Raw genomic sequence first — 11,140 nt, 5'->3', positions numbered from 1 at the left:
ATCCAGCCTTCCAGGGTTTGTGCAAGGGGTAGAGAAGCTGGGGCAGGGTATGTCCTGCTGCCTTCCCAGTGTGGAAGCTGCACTTATTTGTGGGGGTAGGAACCTGCAGCCTATTGAGGCACTAACACATGCAGCTACAGCTGTACCTACCTTCCACCAAACCTGGCTCCACTTTGGGGGTGATGCAGGAAACTGGCTCCTCCTCCACTTCTGCCTCCGGATCAGTTGTGAGCTTCTGGCCGCTCTCCTGTAGGTCTCACCTGAGACTGCTCTGCCTGCCAGCCTATGTAAGCAGCCCCACACAGTAGGAGCACAGGGCGAGCCATGATACCTGCCCTAATTTCTCTGTCCCCTTCTACCTCCCTGGCCACTTTGGGCCTGTGGGGTTCTAGGAGTAGCTTTATGGAAAAGTTTCTATTCCTGCAAAGAGATGGGTTATGGGGGCAGAGCCAGAGATGGATGTAGTTCCATGGGCAAGAAGAGTTCTGGCTCCCATCTCCTTCACAAAGACGGGAAGAGCCCGGAGCTTAGGTTGAACATGGCCTGGTGCTGTCAGCCTAGCAGAAGGGGGCTGAAAGCTGTTGCTGCTCTCACTCTTGTGTTGTCCTTGTTTCCCCATACTCGTTCTGAGGGTGGTGAGAACTTCTTTGCCCAGCCCCAGCTCAAAGGCCCCTGACCACGAGCCAGGGACTGGCCCAGCTTTGCTTGCTGGCTTCAGCCTGGTATACGTGGGGTGGCCCAGACATGGCTGTTGTGGGGAGGAGGGTGGCACAGTCCCTGTCCTGCTGTGGGATGTTCATCCCACTAGGCCTTAGGTGATATAGGAGCTGTTGCCTTGTCCCTTTCAATGTGTTGGTGGGGGGCCTAAAGCGCCTTTTGTAATGCACTTCTGCCTGCTAAAACAAGTGATGGGCTTGTCAGAATGGGTATTCCTAGCTAGCTGAGGAGTCAGTGAGGCTGGGCAGTTGCTAGGGGCCTCATGGGCCACTGTGGGAGAGCCTGTATAATGCACTACGGCCTCCAGCATTTGGAGGAAGGGACAGGCTGGCTTTGCTCCTACTGCCCAGCTATCCACTTGGTGCACCTTCCTCAGCAGCAGCCGGGGCTAGGCAAGAACCCTGTTGTAGCAGAAGAAGAGTAACTGGTTCACAAGTTAAGTCTCATCCTCTGAGATCAGCTTGACCCCTAACACAGGAGCATTGCTCTCCATTCATAAAGCTTTGCTAGCAGTAAGTACCCAGCACACTTGTCTTTGGTATCCACCAACATGTCAAGTTGCTCAGTGTCTTTCTTAGCTCTTGGCCTCAGCACCTTCCTGTGGCAGAGAATCCCACAGGCTTATGACACATCATGTAAACAATTCAGAATTTGCCACCTTGCAGCCACTGTGACTCCCTGTGTTAGGAGAGAAGGAGAATAAAAAAATCATGATCTCAGTGGCTACTTTCAACTTTTATGGGGGGTGGAGCAGAAAATATGGGTGCCTTAAACACATGGCAGTTGGAAAATCAAAAATAGCAGGGGGCAGTCTATGAGCAGACAGCTCCTGATGTGAATTGGGGTGGGGAGGAGCAATTGCAGAGCCCTGTAATAGAGGGGGATGGGCAGTTCATAGGGGGAAGGAGGAAAAAAATGCTGGCCTGGGGGCTGCAGCGGGAGTGAAAGATGTGAAAGAGTATGAATGGTTCCCCTGGCCTGCTCCATAGTCTTTGTATCTCAGTCTGCAAGTCCCTCTGCTTCTGGTTGGTTGTCAGTTTAGTGATCAGTTTTTCTGGGAGCAGGTGCCTTCTCTGCACCAATGAAGTTCAGCTTTGAATCTGATAGTGTCATTGAATGGTGCTGCCTCTTTCCATGGGGCAGGTGTACAAGTCTCCTCCCAGCCCAGACAAAGTTAGGGATGAGCGCTGCATGGGCACTCACCAAACCTAGGTTCTACTTTCACTTCTTGGCTGATCTTGGGCAAGTTGGGGGACCCTTTGTGCCTCAGTTTACCATAAAGTGCACTTAGTTGTGCTGGATGAGAGCTAGTGAGAGAATTAACTGCATCTGTAGGAGGCTTGTAGCAGTACAACAATAGCTGTGTAAACCTTCCCTCCCTCAGACACACATCATTATACCAGGACACCAGCCCCAGAATGAGTTGCCTTTTGCAGAAACATGAATGGGCCATGCAGTAGCAAGCCACCACTGAGAGCACCTGTAACCACCACCAGGCGGATTTGAACCTGGTATCTCTGGAGCTTAGTATAGGAGCCTCTATCTTTTGAGCTAAAAGCTAGTGCCCTCTCAGCCCATGCTGTAGCGGTCTCTTGTTCTTATCTGTTGCTGTGGTCTAGGTGCCACTGCATGAGACAGTGAACCACACTAGGTGTGTGAGTTACACATCCACATGTGTTTTAAATCACTATCTTTTTGTCTTATCTTCCCCCACCTCCTAGAACAGTGGCTGTCAGTCTGGGTTCATGCAGCACCTAGTAACAGGGGAGGTGGTATCAGGGTGAGTGCCTTTAAGGGCTGAGCTCCCCAAACCATGGGGGCTGGGCCCTGGGACGCTCTCCGGCTGCGTCTAGACTGGCATGATTTTGCGGAAATACTTTTAACGGAAAAGTTTTTCCGTTAAAAGTATTTCCACAAAAGCGCGTCTAGATTGGCACAGATGTTTTTGCACAAAAAGTGCTTTTGCGCAAAAGCATCCGTGGCCAGTCTAGACGCAATTTTGCACAAGAAAGCCCCGATCGCCATTTTAGCCATCAGGGCTTTTTTGCGCAAAACAGTTCTTCCCTGTCTACACTGGCCCTCTTGGGCAAGTATTCTTGTGCAAGAGGGCTTTTTCCCGAGCGGGAGCGTGAAAGTATTTGCGCAAGAAGCACTGATTTTGTACATTACAAAGTCAGTGCTCTTGCACAAATTCAAGTGGCCAGTGTAGACAGCTGGCAAGTTTTTGCGCAAAAGCGGGCACTTTTGCGCAAAATCTTGCCAGTCTCGATGCACCCTCCTTGTTTTGCCCAGCCATTGGGGTTGAACATGGGCTAGAGATCTCTTGCAAACATTTTCATCAGTGAATGATCCCTGACCAGCACGTTGAGGTCCAAGTGCAAGATTGGATGCTGCTGTGCCACCATGAACCAAGTAACTAAGAACCCTAAGTAATGTAAAGCCCAAAGCAGTCTGGTTTTACTTTAAAATAGTCACTGGGCACTGCATTTCTAGTGATGCTTTTTTCAGCCCTCAGCAGGTGAACACAAAGTTCTGAGGATACCTCAATTAACCACGTTAGGTACGAAACTGGCTTCTCTTGGCACTGAGATGCAGCTGTCTCTAGGGAGGGTGAGAGGGCCACTTAGAGGAATCCCTCACCCAACTTGGAGATGTAGCTGCTTCTAGCATAGCACAAGGGGGCTGTTTGTGCAAGGTTCCTTTGCAAGGTTTAAGCAAGGTTCCTTTCCTGGTGCAGCTCCCTCTGAGGTGAGGTCTGGGGGCTCCAACATTGCAATACAGGGGCAGCCCGAGGTGAGCTGCCGGCAGCTGGTGCCACAGGCGGAATGTGCGATCAGCACCCTGGTTTCCACTGCCCTCAATGGCGTGATATCATCATTGGGTGCCCCATTTAACGCGGCGCCCTAGGCGACGGCCGAGTCGGCCTGTATGCACGGGCTGCCCCTGTTGCAATATCTTTTGTTCTTTTTTAATCTTGTGATTTTGGCGGTCTTGACTCATGAGTCTGTCACAGTTTGGAGTTTCCAGCATCTCGCTCAGTCTGTGTTAAAGCAGCATTGGCTGTTGCTGACTGGCTTACCAGCATCCTAGACCTGAGCCAAGATGCAGTAACTTGGTTTAAATTAGATTCAGAGCATCCATGCAGCATGTGGTCACTTTTAAGCCAGTGCAAATTGCAAGTGTAGAGGAGGCCCTTGGTTGGGCGGAGCCAGGACTCTGACATGGACACTGCTCCCAGCTAACAAAAAAACCCTCTTAAGCTTCAGGGGGTAGCAGAGTTAGTCTGTACAGGATAAACTTTAAAAACAACAAATAGTCTGGTAGCACTTTATAGACTAACAAAACATGTAGATGGTATCATGAGCTTTCGTGGGCACAGCCCACTTCTTCAGATGACCGGAGTGTTGGATGTCCAGGATCAAAATAAATAGGGGAGGGTGGAAGAGGAAAAAGTGGGAAGGGGGGGAGAGACAAGAAGAGACAGTGGGTAAAAAATATCAAGGGGAAAACCGAGCTGGAATGTAATAGGAAAAACAAATAGTCTACAAGTTCCTAAGACTGGATAGTCAAAAGAGGCAGATAATAAACAGTTGTTGTTAATTAGTGGTTTTTATCTGCCTCTTTTGACTATCCAGTCTTAGGAACTTATCGACTATTTGTTTTTCCTATTACATTCCAGCTTGGTTTTCCCCTTGATATTTTTTACCCACTGTCTCTTCTTGTTTCCCCCCCTCTCTTCCCATTTTTTCCTCTTCCACTGCCCCTCCTTTCTCCCCTATTTATTTTGGTCCTGGACATCCAACATTTTGGTCATCTGAAGAAGTGGGCTGTGCCCATGAAAGCTCATGATCCCATCTACATGTTTTGTTAGTCTTTAAAGTGCTACCAGACCATTTGCTGTTTTTTAAGTTTACCCTCTTAAGCTGTATCCCCCTTGGATACCTGCAAACCAGTGAGGGAGCCCCCAGCTCTGCCACAAGCCAGTCGCTCCTGGATTGAGAAGCTGCCTCTGGCAGTACCGTTGTAGAAGTAATGCACCATGCGTGTCTGTCTGAGCAGAGTCCCCACCCATCCCAGAGGCTCCTGATCCCTTTGCCACACATGAGTCATCCACACCTCACAGTACACATCTGGCTCCCACCACCGCTGCTGTGCACAGTATAGTTGGGGCTGAGATCCAGGGACAAGACTGTCACTTCCTGCCCTTCCCTGAGCTCATGGATGCTGGTGGGATTGGCACTGCCTGTGAGGAGTGACTGTCTCCACCAGCCCCTTGTCATAGGCACTGACTGGCGGCTGCTTTAGAAAGAAGGATGAATGGAGCTTGTGCAGATCTTTGTCCCCGTTGTAAAGAGGGCCAATCTCAACCCCAGAGTTAAGGTCGCAGAGTAAGTCAGTGGCAGAGAATAGAACCCCGTGTCCCATCACCCTGCCCCCTTCCACTTCTTTACCCCCTCCCGCTCCATAGACCACTCTCCTCTCCCAATACTGGCTGGGGACAGCACCCAGGGCAACATTCTGTCTGCTCTAACCACTAGCCCCCACTCTCCTCCCGGGGCCAAAACCAGAGCCCGGGGGCCTGGCTCCCCTCATGCCCCAGCCCGGTCCCTGCGCTCTGTCTGGTTTCCACGAACAGGAAGAGTCTGGCTGGAACAGAGACCTGTGGGGGGCGGCTTCCCACTGTCTATCCGGACGGACCGTCCCTGATTGTGCCTGAGGGCTGAGGCGGGAGGGCCGAGATCCCTGTCCTGCCCCATCTCGGCGGCCTCCGGGATCAGGCGGGAGGGACCGAAATATCCTTATAAGGCAGAGTTTTATTTTCTTTGTAGCCACCTGCAGCCCCCCCTTTCCGCCCCCCCTACGGAGCCCCCGGGCCGCCCCGCCCCTGGCAGCCCCAGCTGGCTGGGGGCGGGGGATGAGCTCAGCTCCGCTCCCCGACGGCATAAAACTTGCTGCAGCTGCCGGAGCGAAGCAGAGACGAGACTCTATAGCCGAACCGAGCAGCGCCGCGCCCCGGAGACGAGAACCCCGATTTCTAGTGGGGAGTCCTATCGGCCCCGCCGCCCCGTGTCCTGAGACCGGACTCTTCCCTCAGCAGGCACCAGGTGAGTGAGGCAGGGAGCCCCCGTCTCCGGAGCCCAGGGACACCTGCCTGGAGGCCACTGGTCCCTACAGCTCCAGGCGTGTCTCCTTGTGAGGGTCGCTGGGCTGGTGCAGCCAGTCCCCCCTTCCCTTAGGGCAGGGCCTGTGGGTGGCATGGAGCCCTGTGTTTGTGGTTCCAGGCCCCAGTAGGGACACACGGACTCCTGGAGCCAAGACTCCTGGGTTCTGTCCCCAGCTCCAGGAAGGGAGGGGTTGGGAGTCAGGGCCCCCTTGGTTCTGTCCCCAGCTCAGCCACTGACTGGCAGCTTGTGAGAGTTCCTGCCAGTCTGTGCCTCAGTTTCCTCTTGTGGGAAATAGGGGAAGGGATCTTGCCCTGGCTCCCAAGGCCCATATATCCCAGGGCCCATATTGCTCCCCTGGGATCTTGTAAGGAGGCAGGAGTGGGGCACAGTTCTCTGCTGGGGGAATCAGACCTTGCCCAGCCCTTCTCTCCTCAGACACCCACTCCATCCTCTCTCTTCCAGGAACCATGACCATCCTCTTGGGACTCTCAGCTCCAGTCCTCACTGCCACTTGCCTCCTGATCCTGTGCCCAGGGGCAGCTCCAACGAGTATGGGAGGCTCCCTGCCTCTTCCTCCAAAGGGCCAGAGCCACTGGCCCTGGCTCCATGCCCAGGCAAGCAGCCCTCTTGTCTTCCCCACCTCCCAGGATGACTTGGAGACAGACTATTACAGCTATGAGGACTTCACCCAAGATACCCCCAAGATGCCTGGCTCTCAGTCCCCACCCGATCAGCCTTGTGACTACCATCGCTGCCGCCACCTACAGCCAGCCTGTGCAGAGTTGAGCAGGGAGACGGGCTGCCTGTGCCCTGGGGTGACTGGCCCAGGTGTGCCCCCAGAGCCACCCCAGCTGAGGACAGTGCACATCACCGAGTCTGGGGCCAGCCTGCATTGGTGTGCTCCTTCTTCCACAGTGCGGGAGTACCGAGTGATGTACCAGGCCGATGGAGAGCCCCCCATTGCTGGTCCCATCTTCAACAGCACCTTCCGGATGGCAGCGCTTGGAGGACTGTGCCCCAGCACCTCCTACCTGGTGTGCATCATAGCAGCCAACCAGGCGGGTGCCAGTCCCACTGACAGTGGGAGTCAGGCCCATGGACCATGCCGCACTATCCGCACCTTGGCTTCTCAGCAGCCCTACGCATATGTGGCTGCAGGACTGGCAGCCATGTTGTGCCTGGTGGTGGTGGCCGCGCTGATCTGGCACTTTGCCCTGCGTGTGAGGAGACGGCAGTTCCATGGCTCCCGGGACAATATCCTGAATGGGGAGGTGGGGCCAGCTGGGGTGGCCAATGGCTCATATGGGGGTGAGGAGCAGCTGTAGGGACTCCTGAGCCCTCCAGCTCCCAAACTCATATACTTCTGGCCTGGATCAGAGCCAGCCCCCATGGACTGTGCTGTGCAGTGGGGAGCAGGGCTGGCAGAGATGTGGAGTTAGCGGGAGGCAGTCCCTGACCCAGCCAGGGCACAGAGTCCTTCTCCACTCCATATGGGGTGAAGCTGCTCAAGTCCTGATGCCCCCCTCAACATTTATTTATTTTATTTATTTATTTATATAATGAAGCATCAAGGGCTGTGAGGAGGCCCCACAGGGACCCATAAGCAAAGGTCCTTGACAGCCAGTATGAGTTATTTGAGTAATGGTCCCACAGGTGGGCACCCTCCATCCCGCACCATCTGCCTGTGCTGGCTCCAGCGGGAAGAGGGATTGCCTGGGGCTTCCCATGCTTGTTGTGGGGGGAGTCACCCAGTTGCTGTGGCATGTCTGGAGGCATGCCGGCTGCACCCTGGGACCACCTTCCCCACATAGCCAGGCTGGTACAGTGGGGAGAACCCTGCCCTGGGAGGAGCCATTGTGGCCGGTTGTGAACTTGTTAGTGTTAAGGAATTAGAGATGAATAAAGCCCAGAAGCAATGTCCTGGCTGCAGATTTGTCCCTTGTCTCCTTCAGCTCGTCTCGGTTGCATGGTGCAGTGAATCAGTGTGGTGCCCCTCCATTGGGGTCCCCCCCCCTTGGACAGCCTGTCTGCTCTGCTGGGTTTTCTGCTTATAGCCGCACCCAGCAGCGTCATAAAGGCCCTTGAACCATGGCCTGGAAAACATGATCTATCCCAGATGTTCATGAGATGGCCCCAGCCCAGAAGGCAGTGAGCATAACAAGCTGTAGCTTCCTGCAGTGCCTGTCTTCCTTGCTCTTGGTGTTCCTGTGAAATAGCCCTGCCCCGTGCCCTGACTGCTGGGGAAGCCATGGTGCCTAGGTATGTGAGGGGCAGCCTAGCCCAGCTGGTGTGTTTGGGAGATGGCTCTCAGGTCCCAGGCACAGGCAGGAGTGAGGTGCTGGGGCAGAGCTCAGCCTTACTGTGCCAGGCAGCAGGCCTGAATGCATGGACTTGATACTGTTGGCATTTGGGGCTTGGCAGCCTGGTGCTAATAGGTTAGGCTGGGTAGGAGATCCCCCTGTCTAGTGTGCGCTGGGCCCAGTGGGGCTGAAGTGCGAGGGACCCCGGGATTGGATTGTCACTGAGATGGGGCAGTTGGGAAAGGGGTTACTCCTGTATTGTGATGAGGCAGCAGTTCATGCTGCATGTTGTGTAATCTAGGGAGACCTCACCACTCCGTGGCACAGGAAGCTGTTGGTATGGGATGCGCTGTAATAACTGGCCAAAGTGCAGCCACTTCCCTTTTCTTGCACGTTCAAGCACAAGGAGTAACACATGCCCATCCAGCATGACACACACAGCCACGCAGAGAGCCAAGCAGATATTCAGAATGACACACAGGCACTGGGAATGCCACAGACGTGGATATGTACACACAGGATGTGCTAAGGGGGCCAAAGCCCAGCCACTTCCCCTCCCAGCCCCTTGTGGACAGACACAGTGTCGCTCACACACATGCTGTGTCACTCTTGCTGCCTGGCCAGGTTGTGCTGTGTCACTCTTGCTGCCTGGCCAGGCTGTGCGTGCTCACCACGCTGGCTGCAGGATCTCAATGGTGAGCACAGAGCCCAGCAGAACCCAGCCCTGAGTCACTCATGTGTCACGCATTAGCAGCCATTGCACTGGCAGAGTTTCCCAGCATCGCCCTGACACTCATCTGCAGCCACTGAGCCTGGCACTTGCCTGCCCAGGCTGGGGCGTGAGCCCAGGGCCTGCCCCTCTGCATTCGGACCTGGATGAAGGGCCAGGTACTAGTGTGTGTCTGCATCTCACTGCTGGGGCCTCCGGAACCTATGGTGCACTTCAGCTTTGCTCAGTCGGGCAGAGTGATTGCCCAGGCAGCACCTCGCTACAAAGAGCTTTGTGTTTTGGGACAATCTCCTGCGTGGAAAGTTGTGAAGCCCATAGGTAAACACACATGCGCACACTGCAACACACTCACTGTAACACAAACACTCAACATATGCTCACTGTAGCACCCCACACACACTGACACACACTTTGTAACGCTCACTGGAACACATTCACATTCACAGTCATGGGCATTCACTGGAACCCCCCCGCTGTAAGGCATGCCTGCTCATTTACACATCCTTATTGTAACACACACACCAACATATGCCCACTACAGGCAGTCCCCGACTTACGCGGATCTGACTTATGTCGGATCCACACTTATGAACGGGGTTTTCTCGCCCCGGAGGTCGGGGCGAGAAAGCCCCGTTCGTAAGCTGCTCCGGTGCCCCTGGTCTGCTGGAGACCGTCTCCAGCAGACCAGGGGCACCGGGCGGGTTCCCGCGCTTCTGAGGCTTTGCCAGAGCAAAGCCTCAGAAGCGCAGGGAACCGCCACTGCTGCCGCTTCAGTCTGGGTGCCTGTGGTCTGCTAGGGACCGTCCCCAGCAGACCACAGGCACCCAGACTGAAGCGGCAGCAGCGGCGGTTCCCCGCGCCTCTGAGGCTTTGCTCTGGCACCGAGGAGCGGCGCTACTGGAGCAACCCAGCAGCACCCCAGCTGCTCTGCCCCAGGCGTCCCCAAGTCAGCTTCTGCTGAAACTGACCAGCGCTGACTACAGGAAGCCCCAGGCAGAGTTGCTCTGCCCCGGGCTTCCTGGAATCAGCTGCTGATCAGTTTCAGCAGCAGCTGACTTGGGGACGCCTGGGGTTCTTAAGTTGATTCTGTATGTAAGTCAGAACTGGCGGTCAGTTTCAGCAGTGTCTGAATCTGGACGCCAGTTCCGACTTACATACAGATTCAACTTAAGAACAAACCTACAGTCCCTATCTTGTACGTAACCCGGGGACTGCCTGTATACACAAATACTCCACCATACACACGCCACATAACACACATACCAAAAACACACTCACCAAGACACATATGCCACACACACTTCCTGTAACACCACACTCACTGTACCACATACTGACCTATTGTGCACAGGTCCACATGCTCACTGAAAAACACACACACACCATGTTACCTACACACCTTACCCCCACTCACTGTCAGGCACTGACACAGACTTATATGTTCACTGTAACAATCCCACCTGCCCCCTCCACACGGACAATAAGCCACACCTTGTTGTAACCCTCTCTGCCTCATGCCTGTGCATTTGCCCCAGCCCGTCTTCTATGAGTGTCCCTTGGTGCCCTGCAATGCTGGCTGCAGTGGGAGCCCAGTGTACAGAGAGTTAAGGGTGGCACCAGTGACTGGGGCTGGAAGGGGTGGGGGGAACAAAGCCTCTTTCATTCCCTGCTTGGAGAGTTTCCTGTCTGACCTACATACCTCCCCACACTAGCCTGGGCCCAGGGCCAAGGCCTCGACTCTGTCCCAGCAGGCATGGAAGGGGGCAGTTTAACCGAGCCATGAGGTAGTTGGGGGTGGGGGAGCAGTGTCAGAAGGGGCCATGGGAAGGGAAGGAAAAGAAAGGGTCCAGCTGAAGCAAAGCAGGGGATGGGACAGGAAAAGCTGTGATGGCGAAGGAGGGGGAGGCATCAGCCCCTGCCTGTTCTCATGATGGACCTGCCCTGTGAATGGTGCTTCAAGCATACAGAGCAACCATCCACCTTGAGCCCCACAATACAGATCAGTTTCTCTGCCCTGAGTAGCTGTCCCATGCTGAGATGAGAACCCCTGTCACTTGGTCTTGAAGCCTGGAGGAAGGGGCTACCCAGCCTGAGGCCCCAGACAATAAACTTCAGCCACTCAGGGACCCCCAGTCTGTCATACACACTAGAGTAGTGGCCATGGGAGTGGCAAGAGGACAGACAGATAGACTCTTTCTCTCTCTCTGCCTGGAAAGCTCAGAGGATGT

At 54.6% G+C, this 11,140-nt stretch overlaps 1 protein-coding gene across 1 annotated transcript; it reads left to right on the top strand.

The window, feature by feature from the left end:
* The first annotated feature begins 5,632 nt into the window (after positions 1-5,632).
* On the top strand, positions 5,633-8,135 carry LRRN4CL (LRRN4 C-terminal like). Its single transcript, XM_006118224.3, has 2 exons — positions 5,633-5,822; positions 6,345-8,135. Exons 1-2 carry the CDS (start codon positions 5,633-5,635, stop codon positions 7,205-7,207), a joined length of 1,053 nt encoding a protein of 350 aa, XP_006118286.2. The 3' UTR covers positions 7,208-8,135.
* Positions 8,136-11,140: the final 3,005 nt, after the last annotated feature.

Source organism: Pelodiscus sinensis, chromosome 11 (genome assembly GCF_049634645.1).
Source record: "Pelodiscus sinensis isolate JC-2024 chromosome 11, ASM4963464v1, whole genome shotgun sequence".
NCBI classification, from domain to species: domain Eukaryota; kingdom Metazoa; phylum Chordata; order Testudines; family Trionychidae; genus Pelodiscus; species Pelodiscus sinensis.
The sequence above is the reverse complement of the archived record's forward strand: the minus strand, read 5'-3'. Positions and strand labels throughout refer to the sequence as shown.

Excerpts from the sequence above, each read along its gene's own strand:
- LRRN4CL (XM_006118224.3), top strand. The coding sequence starts at position 5,633 with ATGAGCTCAGCTCCGCTCCCCGACGGCATAAAACTTGCTGCAGCTGCC. Across the intron at positions 5,823-6,344 it reads CTTCCCTCAGCAGGCACCAG|GAACCATGACCATCCTCTTG; the intron begins GTGAGTGAGGCA and ends TCTCTCTTCCAG.